At 33.9% G+C, this 25,590-nt stretch overlaps 1 protein-coding gene across 2 annotated transcripts in view; it reads left to right on the forward strand.

Annotated features, from left to right (window-relative positions):
* The window catches only part of drn (zinc finger AN1-type doctor no), a 115,854-nt gene that overhangs the window by 81,568 nt on the left and 8,696 nt on the right, over positions 1–25,590 (forward strand). The window contains exons 3-4 of one of the 2 annotated variants that reach the window (XM_073960875.1): positions 19,355–20,232; positions 20,301–20,459. In XM_073960875.1, the coding sequence (XP_073816976.1) occupies positions 20,134–20,232; positions 20,301–20,459 (258 nt within the window). In that variant the 5' untranslated portion in view covers positions 19,355–20,133. Of the gene's footprint in view, positions 1–19,354; positions 20,233–20,300; positions 20,460–21,602; positions 24,927–25,590 lie in introns of those variants that run through there. The other variant, XM_073960874.1, reaches the window with a different exon arrangement.

The following is a 25,590-nucleotide window of genomic DNA, read 5'->3' on the forward strand; positions in this document are numbered from 1 at the left end:
TGTTCTGTCTTGTAACAAAACAGCAGGATGACATCAGGTTTTGTTTTGTCAGGATAATAGTTGTCCGCTTGCAAGATTGTAGAGGAAATTGTGGTTAAAACATAATGTTAATGTGTCTATAATAGCATTTAGGATGTTACATACGGTTAAAAATGCATTTATGAGATCTAACTGAAAAATTAACCGGACAGAGAGAGATAAGTGTTCCTAAAAAATGTCTAGAACTAATGACCACAGAAGCTTTTGTGACATTATCTCAAAAAGTCTCAACTTTCTGAAGAAGAAAAATAATAATAATAATAAGCACTGCATTTATATGAGAAGTTGTGAACTTTTCTGGTGAAAATAATATAAGATATGTGTTTTATTTAGGTTGGTGCATCTACACAGAAAAAAAAAAATTGTAGCCATTTGATAAAGAAATTCAAAGATTCAACCAAAAATTTATTGATTTTCCGGCAATAAAAAAAATTGTCATATTGACAAAATTCGATAAAATTTTTTGATCACAAAGTAAAAATACATTTTGATAAAATAAAATTGTAATATTGATTAAAATATTTATCGATTTTTTTATTTTGAACTGATAAAACATTTCACATATTGACAAAAATATTTATCAAAATATTCCACATTTTGCTTGATAAAAACAAAATATTTTCTTGATTAAAAAAATTGTTGAATGCATTTTTTCCAATCAATAAAAAATATTCATATTTACAATTATTTTTTTTTGTTTTTTTGTTAAATACAAACCCAAAAGCCACAAAAAAGATACATACACACATTTATAAATGGTCGTGGTTATTTATTTAATTGAAATGCCAAGTACAAAAGCAACACCAGACGCATAGGTACATAAAAATAACATATGAAAGAAAGAAAAACGGAATGGAATAATTAATAACAGAAGTACATAATTATTTAGTGCCACACATTAATTTTAATGTAAGAAAACAAATAAATCACTTTTAAATATAATATACAGGGAACATCATTGAACGTTGTGAAATAAAACACATTCTTCTGCCACATTGAAAATCATCAGCGGAAAATGGGTATCTGTAATGTGAGAAATAGTACATCCATATACATATATTTCAAATATACAAAATGTTTTGATGTTATTACCAATATCACATGCGGTTGCTTCTTTGTCCAATAAAATATTCTTATTATCCTTTTTCATATTCGTGAATTCAATTATAAAATGTATTGGGCATTTAATTTACTTGAAAGGCACCTTTACTTTAAGAAAACACACAACCATTGATTTATTTCTGCACTACCGATCCACACAGAACGACTACTTTAAAGAGACTGCCAAAAATACCAAACTGACGGTTAAAACATGTTATCTGCCTTTCTTAACCACAAACAGAACAAAACATGAGAACTCCCGTTTTTTTCTTTCCCTCTTCGTTTGTTAGGTTCATAAAAATCAGCAACAAAAAACAGTAACAAACTTACATATAAGCCTTCACCCGATCACAAATAAATAAACAAGCCAAATGCCACACAAACGCTCCATCCCTTCATGCCGCAAAAATTCCATGAAATATACATAGCAACGATACTCACATCTCAAGAAAAAAACACATCACATTGTTGTAGCGCTCTCTTTATGCCCTAATGTTGTTGTTTCTCTCGCTCTTGAGAGCGAGAACATGCGACAAACGTTGAAAACCATTTTAACTACAGAAATTTATTAATAACCATAAACAAATTTCAATAAATTATTTGTTTGAAATCGTTTATTGATCGCTTTCTAGTAACATTTTCATGTTTGATAAACATTTTCCCTATATATTCGTAATATTTTATCGCCATTCGACAAAAATATGGTGATAAAGCTTTTAATCAAAATTTTCAGGGTGGCTTTTTTTCTGTGTACAGGAAGTATGGACTAACTGAAAAGAAACCCGCAATTCGCCCTTAAAAAATATTCTAAAATAATTTTACGATTTTGCCTTTAAAAATATTATTTAAAAATAAAAAAGCTCAAAACCTATTCTTAGAATTATTAGGTCGAAGCGACACTTGACAATTTCTGGTCTGAAAAATTCACAATTTTGGTCTGAAATAAACTTATAAATACAAATTTTTTTCTGAAATAACCTTAAAATTGTTAAAAAAAATCCGAGATTTTTGGAAAATATTCTTAAAAATACACATTTCATCTGAAATAACCTCAAACAATTTAAAAAAAAAAATCGGCAATTTTTAGAGTCCACTATTTTAGTCTGACATAACCTAAAAAATCTCCATAAAAATACAAGAAGCTCAAAAAAGTTCTTAAAAGTCCACGATTTTTGGTCTGACATAACCTCAAAAATTCACCATAAAAAATCAACAAATGTTCTTAAAAGTCCACGATTTGTGGTGCGAAATAACCTAAAAATCTTCTTAAAAAATAACCTACAAATATTCTTAAAAAATCAAAGATTTTTGGGCCGAAAGTATTCTTAAAAAAATCCACGATTTTTGCTCCGAAAGAAGCTCAAAAATATTCTAAAAAAATCCACGACTTTTGGGGCTAAAAAGGCTCAAAAATATTCTTAAAAATCTTCGATTTTTGGTCCGAAAGAAGCTCAAAAATGTTCTTTAAAATCTACTATTTTTGGGGCTAAAAAACTCAAAAAATATTCTTAAAAATCGAAATAAGCTTAAATAAATATTCTTGCTCCGAAAAAAGTTCAAAAAATATTCTTAAAAAAATCTACGATTTTAGGTCCGAAATAAAATCCACAATTTGTGGATCCTTAATTTTTTTAAATCCTCGATTTATGGAACCTCAAAATTTATTTTTAAAAATCCACAATTTCTGGAACCTCAGAAATATTCTTAAAAAATCCACGGTTTACGGAACCTCAAAATATATTCTTAACAAGTAAAAAAGTGTCAGTCGGCTTTGCCGACAGATATATACCCTCAGCAAATGTGAAGTGAAACTTTCACCTACGGACAGATCGAATGTATTTAAGGTCTCTTCAGAATTTTGTGGCCCTTTTTGGACATTTGAACTTGCCGACAAAAATGTGGATTTAGAATTAACTGCACTAATGTTGAACTTTTATGGGGGAGGTACCCTTAGAGAGGACCGATGTGGGCCATTTTAGAAGTTAAACTAAATTTTGACAAAATATTAGGAGATCCAAATTTTGGACCAAATTGTTTGCCTCATTCAGGTGATATCGTCCTAGCATTTTAGTGACATTTTTTAAAGAAGAAGTACCGGAAGTTGTGGACCGGCATTGCCCATGAAACTAAGGTTGGATATAATTTGACGAAGACCAAATGTTGGACCAAATCGGTTGAACAATTCGAGAGTTATCGTGCTCTCCGAAAGCTACATATGGTGACATAGGGATTTTTTTACACCTTTCGGGCTGTTTTCCTAAGAAGTATGGACTTGCCCCTGAAAAAAAATTTCACCGTCGTACTGGAGGTAGTGAATGCAAATCGCTTCAACAAAAATTAAAGTGATTCGAGAGCAGGTCTTAAAGTGAACCTATCCAAAATTGTGTGTGAGAGGTACCAGAAGGAGTAGACAAATATAGTCCATATTCGAATCTGATCTATATCAGGTATATATATTATTATGTGCAAAGTATGGATTACATCGGTCACTACCTTCAAGAGTTATCTTGCGCACAACTTTTCCGAACATTTTTGAACTTTTGTGGGGGAGGTACCTGAAGGAGTGGACCGATATGGCTTATTTTCGAATTTAAATTATGTTTGGACAAAATATTACGAAGGCCAAATTTTGGACCGAATCGGGGGATCCGTTCGATAGTTATCTTGCTCTCCATCCACTACACATGGTGTTATAGGGGCTTTTTGCATCTTTGAGGATATTTTCTCAGGAAGTATGGACTTGCCCCTGATGAAATTTGTACCGTCGTATGGAGGGCAGTGAATACAAGTTGTTGCAACAAAAATCAAAGCGATTCGAGAGCAGGTCCTAATCTCAACTTATCGAAAATTTTGTGTGGAAGGTACGCGAAGGAGTGGATCGATTGAGCCCATATTGGAACCTCATCTAAGACTGGTAAAAATTTTACGATGTGCAAAGTATGGATCAAATCGGCTACTTCCTTCAAGAGTAATCGTGCGCACAAATTTTCCGAACATTTTCGAACTTTTGTGGGGGAGGTACCGGAAGGAGTGAACCGATATAATCCATCTTTGAACTTGAACTAAGTTTGGACAAAATATTACGAAAGACAAATTTTGGACCGAATCGGCAGATCCGTTCGAGAGTTATCTTGCGCTCCAACCACTACACACGGTGTCATAGGGTTTTTTGTAACTTTCAGGCTATTTTCTCAAGAAGTATGGACTTGCCCCTAATGAAACTTACAGCGTCGTATAGAGGACAGCGAATACAACTTGCGTAAACAAAAATCAAAGCGATTCGGGACCAGGTCCTAATCTGAACTTATCTGAAATTTTGTGTGGGATGTACCCGAAGGAGTGGACCGATTGAGACCGTACTGGAACCTCATCTAAGTTTGGTAGAAATTACACGATGTGCAAAGTATGGACCAAATCGGTTATTCTCTACAAGAGTTATCGTGCGCACAAGTTTTGCGACAATTTTTGAACATTTGTGGGGGAGGTACCTGAAGGAGTGGACCTATATGGCCCATCTTCGAACTTAAATCGAATCTGGACAAAATATTTCGATACCCAAAATTTGAACCGAATCGATTGATCCGTTCGAGAGTTATCGTGCGCACCAGCCAGCCAGACAGACAGACAGACGGACGGACATTGCTAGATCTACTCAAAATTGTCTGAAACGGATATCGTACAAACATACTTGGGGTCTAAAACCATTATTTCTATGAGGCACATTTTTGGTCGTATCAAAGTGTAAATACCCTCTTTAGCCTAAAGGCTGAGGGTATAAAAAATCTAGCTCAAAATATTCTTATAAAATCCACGATTTTTGGGGCTAGAAAAGCTCAAAAAATATTCTTAAAAATCGAAGGAAACTTAAATAAATATTCTTAAAAAATCCACGATTTTTGCTCCGAAAAAAGTTAAAAAAATATTCTTTAAAAATCTACGATGTTAGGTCCGAAAGAAGCTCAAAAACATATTCTTAAAAAATAGACGATTTTTGGTCCGAAAGAAGCTCAAAAAATATTCTTAAAAAATCGACGATTTTTGGTCCGAAAGAAGCTCAAAAAAATTCTTAAAAAATCCACGATTATTGCTCCGAAAGAAGCTCAACAAATATACTTAAAAAATCCACGATTTTTGGTCCGATAGAAGCTCAAAAAATATTCTTAAAAAATCCACGAGTTTTGCTCCGAAAAAAGCTCAAACAATGTTCTTAAAAAATCCACGATTTTTGCTCCGAAAGAAGCTCAAAAAATATTCTTTAAAAAGCCAAGATTTGTGTTGTGAAATAACCTAAAAAATCCTTAAAAAATCCGAGATATTTAGTCAGAGAGCAGCTAAAACAATATTCTTAAAAAATCCACGATTTTTGGTCCGAAAGAAGTTCAAACAAAGAAGCTTCCCGATTTGTGGACCCACCAAAAATGTTCTTAAAAATCCTCGATTTATGGTAAAAAATATTCTTAAAAAATCCACGATTTGTGGTAAAAAATATTCTTAAAAAATCCACGATTTGTGGTAAAAAATATTCTTAAAAAATCCACAATTTGTGGTAAAAAATATTCTTAAAAAAATTACGACTTGTGGTAAAAAATATTCTTAAAAAATCCACGATTTGTGGTAAAAAATATTTTTAAAAAATCCACGATTTGTGGAAAAAATATTTTTAAAAAATCCACGATTTGTGGTAAAAAATATTTTTAAAAAATCCACGATTTGTGGAAAAAATATTTTTAAAAAATTGACGATTTGTGGAAAAAATATTTTTAAAAAATCGACGACGTGTTATAAAAAATATTCTTAAAAAATCGACGACGTGTTATAAAAAATATTCTTAAAAAATCCACGACTTATGGTAAAAATTATTCTTAAAAAATCCACGACTTATGGTAAAAATTATTCTTAAAAAATCCACGACTTATGGTAAAAATTATTCTTAAAAAATCCACGACTTATGGTAAAAATTATTCTTAAAAAATCCACGACTTCGGGTAAAAAATATTCTTTAAAAATCTACGATTTGTGGTAAAAATTCTAAAAAAATCCACGACTTATGGTAAAAATTATTCTTAAAAAATCCACGACTTATGGTAAAAATTATTCTTAAAAAATCCACGACTTATGGTAAAAATTATTCTTAAAAAATCCACGACTTATGGTAAAAATTATTCTTAAAAAATCCACGACTTATGGTAAAAATTATTCTTAAAAAATCCACGACTTATGGTAAAAGGTATTCTTAAAAAATCCACGACTTATGGTAAAAATTATTCTTACAAAATCCACGATTTGTGGTAAAAAAATTTTCTTAAAAAATCCACGACTTGTGGTAAAAAATATTCTTAAAAATCTACGATTTGTGGTAAAAATTCTTAAAAAAATCCACGATTTGTGGTAAAAAATATTCTTGAAAATATTCTTAAAAATATTCGTATAACATTTACGAATTGTAAAAAATATTCTAAAAAATCTACGATTTGTGGTAAAAAAATGTTCTTAAAAAATACACGACTTGTGGCCCAAACATATTTTTAAACATCCACGATTTGTGGCCCAAAAATATTTTTAAAAAAATACATGATTTGTGGTCCAAAAACATTTTTAAAAAAATCGACAATATTTTTAAAAATATCTATGATTTATGTGGTAGAAAAATTAAAAGTATTTGTGGTCAAAAAAATAAAAATATTTGTGGTCGAAAAAATAAAAATATTCGTCGTAAAAAATAAAAAATATTTGTGGTAAAAATAGAAAATAATTGTGGCCGAAGAATATTTTAAAAAAAAATCCACGATTATAGGATCTTTAATTTTTTTAAATCCTTATTAATGGACCTCATAATGTATTTTTAAAAATCCACAATTTCTGGAACCTCAAAAATATTCTTAAAAAATCCACGGTTTACGGAACCTCAAAATATATTCTTAAAAAATCCACGTTTTGTGGATCCTCAAAAAGTATTCTTAAAGTTTCCACGATTTGTGTAGGGTCCAACAAATATTTTTTTTAAATATCCACGATTTGTGTAGGGTCCAAAACATATTTTTTTTAAAAATCCACGATTTGTGTAGGGTCCAAAAATATTTTTTTAAAAAATCCACGACTAGTGTAGGGTCCAAAAAATATTTTTTTTAAAAATCCACGGTTTGTGCAGGGTCCAAAAAATATATATATTTTTTTAAATCTACGATTTGTTGTCCAAAAAATATTCTTAAAAATCCACGATATGTGGTCCAAAAATATTTTAAAAATTCCACGTTGTGTGGAACCACAAAAAATATTTAAAAAATGTCCCACACAAGTAAAATTTTTTAAAAAAAATATTTTTAAAAATTCAGTATTTGTGGTCCAAAAATATTCTTAAAAAATTTAAAAACCCACACGAGTCCAATTTTTTTAATCAACGATTTGTGATCCAAAAATATTCTTATAAAACCCACACAAGTCCATAAAAATATTTTTTAAAAACCCACGACTTGTGATACAAAAATATTTTTAAAAATCCACGTTTTGCAATCTGAAATAAGCTCAAAAATATTCTTAAAAATCCACATTCTGAAAGAAGCTCTCTTGTTGAAAAATATTTAAAAAAACTGTGCACACGTGCGTCAAGGTGAGATTTAGTCGCTCTGAAAATTTAGCTATTGAAAATAATTTTTACTGACCTCAAGCCAAACTAAAACTTAGAGAAAAATTTTCAAAATTGTGTATTCCTCTAGCCGTATAATCCACATGAATGCTCTATTAAAACGTAGGCTTATATTAAAACTTTTCTGGAACGACGTTTTTAACCTTTGGGAATTTGCCAAATTTCAGGCTCTTTGGTTGAATAATAAAGCGGACTTCGTTTAGCCGGCTTAAAATGTTATGCTGATCTAGAAGTTTTACATATCGCTCATTTACTCAAAGAGTGACACATTTCAAAAAATCAAGTTTCGAGAAAAACTGGTTTTAAGTTGGCGATTGAAATTTGACATCCCAAATTTAAACGTTTACTACACAAAATATTAAATAGTCACTTTTACCATCTTTGGTAAAGAGCTAGCCAGATATCATTGCTAAATTTTTGTGCAAGTTCAATAATGATTAGACGTGTTTTAGTGATAAATAAACTCGAAAAAAAAGTTGTTGTTGATTTATGGCAAATTCTTAGAAAATATGCTGTAACTCGTTGAGTTTTTGAGATATCAACATGAAAATTTGACACAAGATAAAGTAAAAGTCGCAGAAAAAATAGAAATTGCTAACTCAAAAAACGCATTTATTGATTTATGCCACTCTTTGAGTAAATGAGCGATATATCCTCAAGTATCTCAAATATTTCGATGTGTTACAAAAAGGAATGACAATTTTCATATACCCACCACCATGTTATGGGTGGAGGATATGAAAACAATCCAAACTACAATGTTGTTGGAAAATGCTATACAAACATGTTTTCTAATTATTATGCATCATCTTTTTGTTTTGATTTGCACAATTCTTCTCACTATTTTTAGATGGGAAATTAGCATTTTATAACAATTTCCTAAATAACTTGGAAATTGTGTTTATGCTGTTGTTTCTGTTTTTAATAGACAAACAAATTATCATTTTAGCTTATTTATCGCCATAATAACCATAATTACATGCAGCATTACAATAATAATAACAATCAAATCGAATAATTTACTTAAAAACACAATTTTTTTTTCTCGCTTACTCAATTTCAAATGAACGTTTTAAAAATTATTAAAAATTGTCTGGACAAATGACATGGTTGTCTGTCTAATATTTATTGAGCAAAAAAAAAAAACAGAAAACAATTTGAAAGTTGAATGCAAAAGAAATAAATGCACTTCATCAACAAAAACAAGTTTTAAAGGAAAAATATTTTTTCTTTGTGCTACGAAACCGAATAAATAAATACCTTTCGGTTTTGCATTAATCCATGAGAATTTATGTTAAATGTATTTTATTTATTTTTTATAGATACCGTCATAAAAAAATACAACCCACACATATTTTTTGTGTTTTGTCTCTCTGTCACATTAGAGAATATAAAGCCAAGAAAAAAATAAAAAATTTTTTTTAAAGATTATCATAAAGAATTCTTGAAAAAAAAAACTTCTCCCTGCTCGAAATCTTTCGTAGAGTTGAGTTAAGCGCTATGAATCTAAAAAAGCGTAAAAATGAACGTTTCAAGGCTGTTAAGCCAGTTGGTGGCTGGCTGGCTGGCTCGCTAGCCACAAATCAGACCCAATGGCTGGCTGACTTGCATGGTTTGCCTAAATGTTTGTGTTGGAATTGCTTGTCTTTTCTCTTTTTTTTTGTGAGTTTCTTTATTGTGGCTTAAAAATGTTAAATTATAAAAACCAGTTTATTTAAACTCTCAAAAATATTAAAAACTTTTTTCTTCACATATTGGAATGCTGATAGTTATTTCTTTGTTGTATTTGCAAGTTATGTGGGTTGCCATATATAATGCGAGTATTAAGTGGGGTTTTCTCGGATCGTTGCTATGTCCAAAACACACGATAAGTGAATTTTCCAAAAGCTAAGCCAAAGACATGTCAGTTTTCACTTTTGTGCAAGTTGCCTAAAATTATTTTATCTTTTAAACACATCAAAAAAGATTAGTATATCGGTCCCCGATAAGTCATTACGCTTATAAAAATATTTAAATGCTTAAAATCGGACTGCAATACCAAAAAGGGAGGTATTTTTTTCACTCAATCCCCAAAGAGCAAACTTATAGCCAAATCAGTTGGAAAATGTTTCCAAAATTAGTAAAATTTTAATAATTTGAAGGTTTCGTTTCGTATATATGGGAGCTATATCAAAATGTGAACCTATACTAATACTTTTTTGCATGGAACGTATTGTAGTACTCTATTCATCCATAACTCAAAACAAAAAATTACAACTAAATCCTTCGAAAAATCGATAAATCCGTCAAAATAGCTGTAATCGGACGTTATCTTTAATGGTGGCCATACCAAAACGGTGGCTCTGATGATCATTTTTTCCAAAGAAGGTATTGTATTAACTCAGTACTCGAAATAGCTAGGCTCACAATTTTTTCCTCACAATCTTGCTGGAATCTCAGAATCTTAGTAAGTAACCCATGTTAAAATTCTCAACACTTGAATAGGAAATGTTTTTGTTTTTGATTTGTCATAGCAATTCAAACACGATGAATATATTTCACATATACTAGATAGAGAAGAGTGTCCTCTTTCAGTCCTTCCTTGTACCGTCCTCTATCCGTCTATTAAACACTTGATTAATTTTAATGAATTTTTTAGGGGTGAATTTTCATTTTCTTCCTACAACAAGTCGTCGATATAGGTCGACGTTTTGGTCATCTATTTTTCAAAATTGAAGCATACCTCGGTATGACAATAGGTGTGTCTTTTAACTTACTAAATATTGCTGAAACATTTTTTCAGCAACTTTTCCTTTATACAACTGTCAAAATCTGCAACATTAGTAATAATTATTACTAATTATCACGTAAAAAGACACAGCTAATATGTTCACACTTAAATACAGTTCGAATATGGAGCATATCGATCGAAACCTTCAGATTTCTGCCCCACGAAACATCGGTGATTGTTTTGATTTCTAGCAGCAGGTTGGCGGCAGTACATTTATTTTCGAGGTCACTTCCACATACTTCCTGAGATAATAGCCTTAAAGCTCCAAAAACATCTTTCACTATCAACTAAAATAACTGATGAAACTTTGCTCATCGTAAAATGGCTTACAAACGTGTGTCAAGTTCCAAGAAGGTCTATATCGGACATCATCTTCCGGTACCTCCCACACAAACGTTCAAAATTTTCGCTTAAGTGCAGATTAAGGGCCGTTCAATGATAGTTTTTAAATCATTACCGAAGGTTCTCCTTATAATTTTGTTTACAGCGATATAATGGTTTTCGCAAGCAAGTCCATACTTCTTGGCATATCAGTAACCGACTAAAATGGCTGGGGAAAGGAGTGACTAACATTGGTCCAACCTTTGCACCACACAATATACATACATGTGTCTCAAACTGAAATTAACTTCGAAGGAGGCCCTTTATCTGAAATTTTCCTCCGGTACCTTCCTCACAAAAGTCCAGTTTAAGGAGCTATTCACGGATTGTTTTGAAATTTTTATCTAAGGTAGTCCCTCATGATTCTAATTATAATGAGGTACCTCCTCCGCTAAAGTTTAAGGTCACTTAAGTTGTCACAGGTTGCCGTTGTGCTCATGACTGCAACATTATAATTTTGTTGCCAGTATTGGCTTCAATACTTCCAGGCGGTACGAGCTCGAAGGGAGGGCCTCTCTTCAAAATACCTCCCACATGAAACTTTTTGCACCATTTTTAAAAGTAATTCGAATTTTTTTAGTTTTATTCCTAACATTTAATTTGTGATTCAAGAATTCCATTTGTAATTCAAATCATTTCAATTGTAATTCGAAAATTCTATTTGTAATTCAAATTATTTCATTTGTAATTAGAATTTTTCCATTTGTAATTCAAATTATTTCATTTGTAATTCGAATTTGTCTACCTACACCCTTTTCAGATGTAATTCAAATTATTTTAATTGTAATTCGAAAATTCTATTTGTAATTTCTAACATTTCATTTGTAATTCGAATTATTCTAAATGAAATTTGAATTATTCCATTTGTAATTCGAATTATTCTAAATGAAATTTGAATTATTCCATTTGTAATTCGAATTATTCCATTTGAAATTTGAATTATTCCATTTTTAATTCGAATCATTATACCCTCAGCATTTATGCTAACGAGGGTATATACACTTTCATACGGGCAAAATGTGCCTCGTCGAAATAGTGGTTTTAGACCGCAAGTATGTTTGGATGAAATGTGTGTCAGATAATTTGGAGTTGATTGAGCCATGTCCGTCCGTCTGTCTGGCTGGTGCGCACGATAACACTCGAACGGATAAAATCGGTCCAAAAGTTGGTTTTCGTAATATTTTGCCCAAACTTAGTTTAAGTTCGAAGATGGCTTATATCGGTCCACTCCTTCCGGTACCTCCCCCACAAAAGTTCGGAAATGTTCGGAAAATTTGTGCTCACTATAACTTTTGAAGGGGGTAACCTATTTGGTCCATACTTTGCACATCGTGAAATTTCTACCAGACTTACAGGTATGTGATGAAAATCGATTTCGGTTTCAAAACGAGTCGAAAACGACTGTAGGTGTGATGCATGTACATTTTTCGATCTCGAATTGTTTTCGATATCGGTTTCATATTCCATTGTGTTCTATGGAAAATTGATCAAAAAAGGGTGTGATGCAATCCGATAATCGTTTATTTTTCTCGTTTTGAAAACGGTCATATTTTTGTGGTCGATTTATAAACGATGTCATGAATTTTGAGAGACTATTACGAGAAAAGGATTGAAATGTAAGCTCGGATAGAGAATAGACAAATTTAGATTTATTTTTCCTACTTTTAGCATATTTTGTTGAGAATTTTTTTGATATTTTGATAAAAAATCATAGAACAAAAAGTGTACGTTTAACATCTGTGTTTTCTCCAAATTGGTGAAGGCACCAGCTTAATATGTTGTTATGCACTGTTTGTAGTTCTCATCATGTAATAGCACAAGAATTCCCTCACTGAGCTTCCATATAAGCCCATTTAAATAAGAACACACATTTATCTTATTTTTCATTAAATTTGTTTCGGTTTTTGCCTTCGCCACAACAAAAAAAATATTTTATGCCGCTTTCATCTGAGGGTTTGGGGTCACTAGTCTGTTTTTTGTTTGGAGGAATTTAATGAAATTGAAACAACGTGAATTGAAATTCGATGCGGTTTCCATCACATCTAAATACGATTCACTAGTTTTGGGCAAATCGTTTTCATACCAAATCGATTCGGAATTCATCACATACCTGTTAAATAAGGTTTTAATATGGACTCAATCGGTCCACTCCTTCGGGTGCCTCCCACACAAAATTTCGGAAAACTTCAGTTTAGGACCTGCTCTCAAATCGCTTTGATTTTTGTTTTAGCTACTTGTATTCTCTGCCCTCCATACGACGGTACAAGTTTCATCAGGGGCAAGTCCACACTTTCTGAGAAAATAGGCTGAAAGTTGCAAAAACCCCTATGACACCGTGTGAGGTGGTTGGAGCGGAAGGTAACTCTCGAACGGATCTGCCGATTCGGTCCCAAATTTGGCCTTAGTAATATTTTGTCCAAACATAGTTTAAGTTTGAAGATAAGCCATATCGGTCCACTCCTTCAGGTACCTCCCCCACAAAAGTTCAAAAATGTTCGGAAAATTTTTTCGTACGGTAACTCTTGAAGGGAGTGGCCGAATTGGTCTATACTTTACACATCCTAATATATATACCAGATATAGAGCAGGTTTGAATATGGACTATATTTGCCCATTTCTTCGGGTACCACCTCCCACACAAAATTTCGTATAAGTTCACTTTAAGACCTGCTCTTGACTAACATTGATTTCTGTTGAAGCAACTTGCAATCGCTGTCTCAATTATAACGGTATTTTTTTTCAGTGGCAAGGCCATACTTCTTGGAAAAACAGCCCGAAATTTGTAAAAAAAAAACCCTATGGCACCATATGTAGTAGCTGGAGAGCACAATAACTCTCAAACTGATTAACCGATTTGGTTCAAAATTTGGCCTTCGTCATATTTTGTTCAAACTTAGTTTAACTTTTAAAATGGCCCATATCGGTCCTCTCCTTAGGATACGTCCCCCACAAAAGTTCACGTTTGTGTCCAAGTGCAGTTTAGGGTCTGTTCAGAGATCCTTTGCAAATTTATACAGATGATGTTTTTTGTGGTCCTGTTTACAGCCATATACATATGTATGTTTTCCGTGGACAAGTCCATGCTTGGTCCAACAGGTGTACGATAACCCACTGAAATGACTAGTGGGCGCGATATCTATCGAAAAGATATTACTCTCAAAATAAGATCCACTTCCGTTATGCACTATGTCAGCCCATTCCCTTCTGCGCAAAGCTTTTGAACTTTAAACCTAATCCACATTTTTGTCGGCAAGTTCAAATGTCCAAAAGAGGCACAAAATTCTGAAAAGACCCTAAATACATTCGGTGTGTCCGTAGATGAAAGTTCCAATTCACATATGCTGAGGGTATATCTCTGTCGGCAAAGCCGACTGATACTTTTTTACTTGTTCATAGCCATTTTTTGGAAAATAACTTAAAAAAAATTCCAGCCAACAAAGGGACATTAACTACGATCATGCCAAAATTACGTCAGGAGCATCATTCTTTCTGTCGGAATCAATGATAAAAGTACTAAAAACGATAGAGAACCAATTATCCCACCATTCTGGTTACTGAAAAGGCATAGATGCCAGCAATTCGGAAATTATTAATCGATTTTCAATGCTCAATTTAAAAAGGCCATTTTTTGTTTTGAAATATTTTTCTATGCCATCTTAAAGATTACTTTTCAGCCTACAAAATTATATTTTGAATTGTTAAACAATTTCAACTCGTTTCGAAGTTATTAACGATTACATTTGGTATTTCATGCTGCATCATTTTCAGTGACAGTTACTGTATGTTGTCAACATTTATTCTCATCTGCCGTTCTGCTAGCAATGAAATTTCCAGTTGTCGCAATTAAATTAGTCCAAAACTAGCTCTAAGCCGTAGACGATTTTTTGTCCCTCAAGTAATGCGAAAGGGGACCAATTGACACCTTTTTATCCCCAAGAGGCGTCAGTTGCGACTATTTACTCCTAAATAAAACCACCCATTTTTAAAGTTGGAACTAGTACAGTACTATCTACGGGTAATGCATAGATAGTCAATTGGTTACTTTCGGGGACATACCCTTGTAAAAGTTTAGACGATTTGACGAATAGCAACAACAAAAAACTTCTTGTTGTACAAGAAATGTCAACATTTGTTATGTTTTAGTATGAAGAATTGTTGTTGCATGTTGTTTACAACAACTTTTTTGACATTTCATGTTCAATCAGATGGCGTGAATCGGCTACCTTATTCAATATGCCTTCATTTTACAGTTGATTGCACTGTGAGGGGTCTAAAGTAACCTAGAGAATCGACAAAACCTAGAGAATCCAAAACCTAACTAGTTCATCTTGTTTAGCAAAGGAAATACTCTCTCAGAGACGCTAATTCCTTTTTACGTTTTTCATAGTAGGCTGGTTAAATCGTCATTGTATCCCTAAGGGCCAGCGAAGACTTGCTCCGTCGATCCGGGGACCATATGTAGGCAACATGGACATTTACAGAGACACTCTCCCAGATATTATTATTTTTGCTTCACGCGTGGATTTTTTGGCCGATGCTTTTTATACAATTCGCTAGAAATATGTCTAACGTGCACACTTCCCATTGGCCTGAAAATATTAAATTGCACAATGGCAACTCTGCAAATAAAAAAACCTCAATTTTAGCTTCATTGTTATTGCTATTTTTCTTCTTCTTCATAATAATGCAGTTTTATTATTTTTTTACGTTTTCTCTTCTATATACCTATGTGTACTGCTGCTGCCATGTATTAGTCTTTTATTATTGCGATTATTATTGTTATTATTTGTGTGTATTATTGTTGTTGCTGTTATTGTGTTTTAACATATTTTTTACTTCATAATGACGTGCCCAGTCAGTCAGTCAGCCGTTTCTTTATATTCAAACATGTATAGATCAACCCCCCTTCAACACCCGTCCATCCCCCAAAACCTAAATACTAGATTATTTATTCTGCCTTAAGTTAAAGAAAACATAATAATAAAGAAAAATATGAGGGAGAAAAAATAAAATAAATAACACATGACAAATACTCGTTGTGCTGTGGTGGTGATGGTGGCGGTGGTGTGACGGTACACCATTTGAATTTTATTTGCATTTTGTTATTCATGCGGGTGTTTTGTGAGGCATTCTTAGGTGTGGTGGCTATAAAAATTAATGAAATAATGAGAGACAAAAATCAAAGTACAAAAGAACAATATCTTGCTGATTGGTACCTATGCTCCTCCAATGGTGTGGTGAGTTTATACGAAAAAAATCGCTCCAAAAAGAGAAGCATTATTTGGTACATATTTTTACACTAATCAGGGATGGAAAATGAACTAATGAAAGTTTATGAACTAAAACCTAACTAGGTATTACTACATACTAAGATACCTAAATTTTTTTTATTAAAAATACACTTTTAAGTTTTTAAATTTGTTGAACCTATCTCAAATAATGGTATAAAAGTTACAATAAAGACTTATACCTATAAACGTAGGGGGTTACCATGAATTTAATTTCCCCGTGAGTTTCGTCTTTCCGCCGTTGCAACTTAAGGGAGAAAGTGAAAAAATTCACGGGGAATTGCCGTTCATGATAACCCCCGTAATGTAATAGTAGGGACGCATTCTAACTTATCCACAGGAGAAGTAAGTTTAAAAAGGTACAAAGTTCGAATTTTAGTCTAGTACTATTTTCTCAACTATGTTTTCACTGTTTTTTTCCTCGCCCTGTGTCTAATGACCTGCGCAGTTTGTACTTCACCTCCACACATTTCCTGTCTCTTTTCATATTAAAAGTAAAGAATTTCTAAATTAAATCACTGATGGGCAGAAATGCTCTGCCTCACACACAAAAGTGTAAAAAATATATGAGTCTCTCGCAATTTGCCCATCAGTGATTAAATAGAATTTAATTCTACCTACGAAGGTTGGTTGTATAACTTCTTGATTGGTGGTGGTGGCGTGTAGTTTTTCACCACTAACTTTTCCAAATATTGGAGGGGAAATCTACAGTGTTGTTGTACACATGCCAACTATATAAGTATTGTATCGTAGGTATTTTACGTTGTAATCAATATTATTACGATATTATTTACTTTATTAATTTTATTTATGCATGATAGTTTTTGTTGTTGTTGTTGTTTTAGGCAGTTTTTGTTGCTCGTCGTTCTCGTTGTTGTAATTTTTACATTATTCATACCCACTTGTGGAAATATTACACAATATGGTCGTAAATAATACAAAAATTAGCGAATTGCTGGTATGTGTGGAGTTGGTTTATTAGAGTACAGTACGGAGCAAAAAAATTGATAAACCAGTAAGGAAAGGATCAAGTCGGGCGGGCCGACTATATGATACCCTACACCACTATGAATATGTTAAATATAAATCGGAGCTATATCCAGATCTTAACCGATTTCGATATAATTTGGCACATTTATTTACAGACCGAATTCAGTCACACATTCCAAATATCATTGAAATCGGACCTACATAGCGTGTTTGGTGCAGCAAATACGCGAAATCGGCCGAAAATATATATGGGAGCTACATCCAAATCTGAACCGATTTCGATATAATTTGGCACATTTATTTCTAGACCGAATTCAGTCACACATTCCAAATTTCATCGAAATCGGACTACTATATGTATATCCCCAAAAGCGACTATATGTATATCCCCAAAAGCGACTATGGGTCTATTTCGTTTCCTTTTGTATGTTACATTCAAATGCACAAAGACATAATACTCCTTACCACAGTGTGGTGTAGTGTATAAAAATCTTCTTATGAGAACTTTCAGAATCACTTATGGATATGCCATCCCAGGTTCAAGACGGGTGAACTTACTATTGCACTATGGTGACACTCTCACATTATTCCAGGTAGTTAAACTCCTCAGATAAAGAACGTTCGCAATTATAACTTCCGAATAAGCTAAAACAGGGCAACTCTATTTTTTGAATTATCAGATTTATGGCAGCGGATCCATGGACTGACTTGCCTACAAAAAAATTACATTGTTGTAATCAGAATCACAAGGACTACCATCTGTGAACATTTCAAGAGAATCCTCAAACAGCCCTTAAACTGCACTTAAATGAAAAAATTGTTGAACTATTTGTCTGGGTGGTACCGGAAGGAGTTGTCCGTTACAGTTTAGCATCAAACTTGATTCAAGTTTTAGAGACATTTTACGACATGCAAGGGTTTGACCAATGTCAGTCACTCCTTTACTCACTCACGATAGCTACCGTGCCATTTTAGTTGGTAATCGTAGGAAAATTGTATCAAGTTCATGCTTGCCTACGAAAAAAATACATCGTTGTAGTCAGAATCACAAGGACTACCTTCGATGAACATTTCAAAACAATACTCGGACAGCCCTTGATGTGCACATAAGCTAACCGGAATCGGTTATACATTATAGCCCTGCTTCGAACTTGATATACATTTTTGGAGAAATATTACGATATGCAAAGATTTGGTCAAATCGTATACTCAGTTCGTAAATTATCGTGCTGATAAGTTATTTTAGTTGAAGGAGGTAGTGTTTTTAGGACAGGTTTTTAGGAAAAACTCTCTTCTTTCTTTAACGTCTATAACGTCTAACTTCAAGCGATCTAAAGCCCTTCCTTATTTATTTATACATTGCGATAGATTGTAAGCCATAAATATTCGCCTCATGTCCTCTGAAGAAAATCCCTTCTGAATTGATGTAAAAAGGCAACAATATAATAAGCACTCTCTTATAGCGGTCTCTCAAGACTCCCTTACGGTCTCAATAGAAACCCTCTTTTGGAAGTCCACAAAGATTCCATTCAAGTCATCCATATATCTATCTCTTCTGGTCCTACATTTTGTTTGTGATTCCCTCTGTGAATCAATAAACATCCCTTTTTTGTAAGCCATAAATTTTCCTCGCATGTCCTCAAAAGAAAATCCTTCTGGTTTTATATAAAAAACATTAATATAAGGTGATCTCTCCAGACTTCCTTCAGGTCCTCCATAGAAACCGTCTTCTAGAAGTCCATAAAGACTCCTTTCAAGTTATCCACATAAACTCACTTCTAGTCATACTTATATAAGGTTCACTTCTAGCGGACTAAATATTCCCTTCTGGTATTCTGTAAAAATTCTTTTCAGGTGCTCTCCAGAAAATATCGTCTATTCGTCTACTAACAAAAACTTCGTATTGCTCATCAACAAAACTGCCCTACAGCTCCTCTATATCAACTGTTTTCTGGTCCCATATAAATACTCACATCTGGTGGTCTATAGGCTCCTGTCTGGGGTATAAATTATACTTTTATGTTATAAAAAATAAATAATTTTTTTTATTAAATAAATATATTTTTTTCATTTCCAACACCTCTTCTTCCCTCACACCACCACTAATTACATATTTTCCTTTTTTTCAATTTTGTCTTTCAGGTTTGATTGATTGATCATCAGCAGCAACAGTATCATCTGTGTGAACAACAGCCACAACAACACCATTACCATTTTTGTGTTTTTGTTTTACTTGAGGAGTGACATTCATTCCTTGGAGCAACGAAGCAAGCATTACTTTATGGAAATTAGCTGATACAACAGTTAGGAGGAAATTGAGAAAGGCATAGAGATTTCGAAATTGAAAACAACAACAGAAGCAAAATAACAAAGGAAACAAAACACGCGGTCCAGCAGTACTAAAACAGAAAAACAAATAAATGCACACTAATTCGCTTTGGATTGATTGAAAAGAAGGAAACTAAAACAGAAACCCCATTTAAACGACGTTTAGTTCATACAACATTTTTTTATTGAATTGAACTAGAACAACACGACAAAATTCCTCAAAGTAAATACAATCCAAACCTAAAAAAAAGACAAACCGCTGGGAACACCACATTCATTCTCTCTACACATTTTGCAATATCTTTGAAAAAAAAACCAAGTTTTTGATCTCTTAAGCCAACCACCCCCTTCCTCACGTGTTTTTTTATTTAGAAGAATTATATAGAATTTTTATTACAAAGCAAATATAAGGAGCAAAAAGTTCAGCACACTCACTAACTCAACAACAACTAAATAACAAAATTAGCAACAACAACAAATTACCTTTTTAACCGCAATAAGAATTTCGCTGGGCGAAGAAATTACTGCAATTTAGAAACAAACAAAAAAAACATCAGCAACCACCACCACCACACCAAAACCAAAACAAAGCAATGGAACGTGAATCAAATCCGATGCAACCTATGTGCCGCTCTGGTTGCGGCTTCTATGGCAATCCAGCCACAGATGGTTTGTGTTCAGTTTGTTACAAGGTAAAGTAAAATCGAAATATTTGATTTGAACTTTTTGTATTTAATGTTTGTCTTTATTGTTATTGTAGGATTCCTTGAGAAAAAAGCAACAACCACCTGTTGGCAGCACACCCGTATCAGTTCCAAGCCCACAACCAAGTCCCACATTTAGTCCAGCCATTACAATACCTTCAGCCGCACAGCCAACAGTACAGAGTTTACAACAGCAACACAATGAAATTAAAGAGGTAAGTTTCGTTTTTTTTGTGGAATCGAAGAAGAATTTACATTACCCACTACATGTCCATGAAAATGAAAGGTATATTAGAAGACAAATAAAGCTTTGAAAGACCTTTACAATTTTGACATTGTAAAACTGTAAACTCCTCAAAAATTTTCCTAAAAATAAAATTGTAGTTCCCATAGTCTCTTAAAATGTTTTTCTAAATATTTTCAAAAATGTATAAGTTTATTTATGTATTGTCCTGAAAAATCTTCTGATAGTCTCTAAAAATATTCTTTAAAAACCTTTGAAATTCTCTCAAAAAATATTTATCAAAAACCTTTTTAAAAACAAAAAGTGTATTTAAGGATATTTTTTTAGTCAACCAAAAAGAGTCTTGAACAACACAAGTGTACCTTTGGTTGCCAATAAAGACTGCCTTTCTGATTGTTCGTAAAGAACTACCTTCAAGTCCTCTACAAAAATTTTCAGTGAGCGACTGTAAAGACTCCCTTCAGGTCCTTCACAAAAAAGTATCTATTTTGTTCCACATAAAAACTCACTTTATGTTGTCTAAAGACTCCTTTCTAGTAGCCTATTAAGATTCAAACAACACCAGTGTACTTCAGGTTACCTACAAAGATTGCCTTTCTGGTTGTTCATAAAGAACTACCTTCAAGTCCTCTACAAAAATTTTCACTGAACCTCTGTAAAGACTAACTTCAGGTCTTTTATTAAAAATTCTCTTTTTATTCCCATAAAGACTTACTCTTAGTGGGCTAAAGACTCCCTTCTAGTGGCCCATTAGGATCCCCTTTTGATTCCCTATAAATTCCCTACTGGTCATTTATAAAGACTAATTTCTAGTGGTCTATAAACACCTCTCCTGGTACTGCATAAAGTCTTCGTTCAGGTCCTCTATAGAAACTTCCTGCTGGTAGTCTATAATGACTCCTTTCAGGTCCTCTATAGAAACTCCCTTCAGGTCTTATACAAAGGTTCACTACCAGTGGCCTATAGACTCCCTTCTGGGGGTATACAAAAAATCTTTCTTGTAATGCTCTCTAAAAATTCAATTCTAATCCTCTATAAAGACTTACTTCTAGTGCTCTTTAGGCTCCCTTCTGGTAGGCTATAGGCTCCCTAATAGCGGTCTGTAAACGTTTCTAAAGACCTATATAGATGAACAATATGAACTCACTTCTGACAGTCTATAAAGACAACCTTCTGGTCGTCTTTAAATTATCTTTCGGGTTGTCTATAAGGACATTTTCTCGTCGTCTATAAAAAAACATTCTGATCGTCTATAAAGCTTCATTAGCCCTGTTATAAAGATCCTCTTTAGAAGCTCCCTTCTGGTAATACATAAAGACTCCTTTCAGTTTTTTTTTTTTTTTGGTAGTCTAAAACTACAACATCAATGTAAATATTTCTTCTGGTGCTCTGTTAAGACTCCCTTCGGTTCCTTTATGGAAACCGCATTCGGGTGGCCCATAAAAACTCCTTTCATGTTCTCTATAGAAACTACCTTCTGGCCCTATATAAAGGCTTACTTCAAATGGTCTAAAAACAACTCCATTCGGGTGGTCTTTAAAACTCCCTTCCGGTAATGTATAAAGATTCTCTTCAGCTGCTCTCTAAAAACTCCGTTCTATTTGTCTACAAATACCCCTCCTGCCGCTCTATACAAACACCCTATTGTCGGTCTACACACCTCCCTTTTGGACGTCTATAAAAACTCCCTGTTGGTAGCCCATAAATAACCTTATATAGAACTAGCATCGATTCCTCTATACAGACCCACTTCTGGCGTATAGCCTTCTATAAATACTCCTTTTGGCCATCTGTAAAGACTCCTTTCTGGCCCGCTATAACAATAACAACTCTTTCTGGTGGACTGTAATTATTTACTTCACATCCATCACTTCTGGTCTTACAAAAAAGCTCACTCTATGGTCTCCCTTCTGGTGGTTTATAAAACTTCTTCAGCTAGTCTGTAAAGACTTTCTTCTGGTTCATAAGACTCTCCTCTGGTTCACAATAAACACGCCATATAAACCCCATTCTGGCCATATATAAATATCCTTTTTGGTGATAGCCATTTTTTCAATGTATTTCGACTATGAAAATATGGGGGTCACATAAGCAGGGATAACTGATATGACATTCTGGTCCGAAGTTTAGTTTCATCTCGCGTTTCCTCAATAATTCTTCATGATGAGGTTTTCGAGTACGATTTTTTTGTGAAGGACATATACATAGGATGTCGATGGGTTGACTGCTTGAGAAATGATCATCTTCTTGTGGGCCTTTAGAGCGTCGAACACCCTTCACAGTTTTGTGCTTTTGTACTAGTCTTCTCAAATGACAATTTTATCTCAAGCAGTTAAAAACCTTAACTTTCGAGTACAGCCTGTAGACGTGCCGAAGGCAAACTGTTCCTCTTTTCCTTCAGTTTTTGAGCCAGGTTTAGAAACGGACTTCTCTGTCAATAGTTTATCTTTGCGGATTTCGCTCGGTTTTGGACTACTTTTATCTGTTGGGTTCCAGTTCGGTTTCAGGACAGAAACAGACTTCACGATTTTGGCAGTCATTAGAGGCATTGGCTGTTGTTGGATTCTCCTTAGATTCTTCATTAACAATTAAAGGTTTTTTTAACGACCTGTGCCAAGGCAACCTATTTAAGCCGGATCCACAATCACATGATCTCGACGACATATGCTATGTGTTAACAACAAAGTTTGACGTCGGTTCTGTGTTATTTAGGCTCTGTACCGTATCTTTTTCTTGTTTAAAAAAGCTCATCCGTACATTAGCATCCGATCCTTCAAAAGATTCGATTCATTCAAGGTGTTATTTCACAGAGAATTCCTTCAAACATTAGGAGATTCAGTAATTTTAGTTCCGAGCAAGGCATATTTTCCTTGGTTCCGATCGTGAGATACTGGCCCCACAACTCAAAGTAATTACCGGTCTGACACAATCCCACGGCAACGGGATTGACCCGAAACGATAATGTTTCGGCAAGCGGCTGCCAAGCCAGTATCAAACCTATGCTTTTGCGTAGGTTTCTATGTTGTCGTTCTGGTTATACTGCAATTTTCCTTTCAAGGTGTTTATTACCGGTCTGACTCAATCCCACGGCAACGGGATTGACCCGAAACGATAATGTTTCGGCCAGCGGCTGCCAAGCCAGTATCAAACCTATGCTTTTGCGTAGGTTTCTATGTTGTCGTTCTGGTTATACTGCAATTTTCCTTTCAAGGTGTTTATATAGATTGTTCCTAAGCTTTTTCTCTGAAATTGTTTGCCTAGCTTTTTAAGTCATTACTGACTTCTCATAAACATTTTTCGGATTTCAAAATTCAAAAAGGGAAACAACTTTTTGGGAAGCCAGTTTCGATCGAATCTATTCTCCCTTTTTCTCCTTTATTTATTCTTTTTGATTATGGCAAATAATTCTTCAGAGCAAATAAGTAATGCATCGCCAACATTAAATACCGCTTGCAACAGTAACGAAGAAGAAGAACAACAACAACCCCCTTCATCCTCAAAGAATTTAAAAGAGAAACTGCAAAAGGCTTTAAGATCCTCTGCAGAGAGTAAAAAATCTACTAAAAACCATTTGAACGTGAAATATTTCCTCAATCCACATCAAAAACTTGTGGATCCCTCGTTGGCAGCAAAGGCGGCAACAATTCTAACAACTCCTTTGAGGGGTCAAAGGCCAGTTGATAATATTTCTGTGGCTAAAGCCAGAAAGCAAACTAGAAGACCTTTTGGAAAAGAGAAAACAGAAGAAAATACTGACAATCAATTAGAAAATAATACAAGCGATATTGTCAGCGATTCACCCACCACATCTGTTCATCAAATTTCCAACAAATCGAAATCAATTTTCAAAAGAAATTATAACTTTTTTAAAAAACCATCTAAATGTCTAAATAATACGTCATCTTGTAATGAAATAGCAGCACCTACCAATGTCTCTGCTGCTTGTGTATTCCCAAAAGCACTTTCAAAGACAAACAAACCTCCTCCTATTGATTTGCAAGATAAAGCCATTAAACCCATAAACGTGCCTCCACATTTGTTACAAGTATTTACAACTAATTTAAATACCTACACCGACGAACAGCAGGTTAATGTTAATAACCTTGTTACACCGCCGACACCTGTTTTAGAAACCCAACCTCGTGTACATTTGCGTAGTGTTGTTGTTGCCAACATGGCTGGCAAAAAGAAATTGGACAACCAAACAAATGATGGCAAGAAAATTTTAAAGAAATTGAAAAATAATGATTCTGGGGAAGCCGATAGAAATCAAGACAAAACAGCTGATGATCCACAAAGGAACGAGGAGGAGGAGGTTATTAAAAATAAAAAAGAGGTATTAAATGGAGAAAATAATGCAAATACCCTGCCGCAACATGGGAATGAAGAAAGTGATAATGAAAACGAACAAGCAGCTTCATCGTCATCGAGGAAAAGGGTAATATGATCGATTAACAATTTTCGATTATTGATATGTTGTATTCACGGTTGTTTGTATATATGCTTGTACCTTGACTTCGACTAGGGCACCACCGTGATGCAATGTTATGCACACCCGCCTTACACACTGAGTGACCGAATTTAATCTCCGGACTAGACAACTAAAGTTCGTGGGTTCGATTCCCCGGCCTGGCAACATCAAAAATTTCAACGGTGGCAAAATACCCCTCAGTAATGTTGGCGACATCTCCTGAGTATTTCTGCCATGAATAACTTTTCTACAAGTGGTGTCTTAGGACACGCCGTTCGGACTCAGCAATAAACAGTAGGTCCCTTATCATTGAGCTAATATGAATCGGGGTGCACTCTCCCTTGTCCCGTATGGCATGTTTGTGGAACAATTATATTATATTACTAGACAACATCACATTTCAACGGTGACAAAAAATGCACCTCAGCATAATGAAGGCGACATTTCCTGATTGATTCAGCCATGTGAAAGTTCTTAACAAGTGTCTTATGACACGTCGTTCGAATTTGACAATATTTGATCTAATATGAAACGGGTTGTATTCATTAATATGAGAAAAGAGTCTTCCTTGTCCCTTATGGGATGTTTGTGGAAACATATGTATGTTATACCACGACTTCATGCTGCTAGG

Source organism: Musca autumnalis, unplaced genomic scaffold, assembly GCF_047663935.1.
Source record: "Musca autumnalis isolate F117 unplaced genomic scaffold, ASM4766393v1 scaffold_1, whole genome shotgun sequence".
In the NCBI taxonomy this organism is placed as follows: Eukaryota; Metazoa; Arthropoda; class Insecta; order Diptera; family Muscidae; genus Musca; species Musca autumnalis.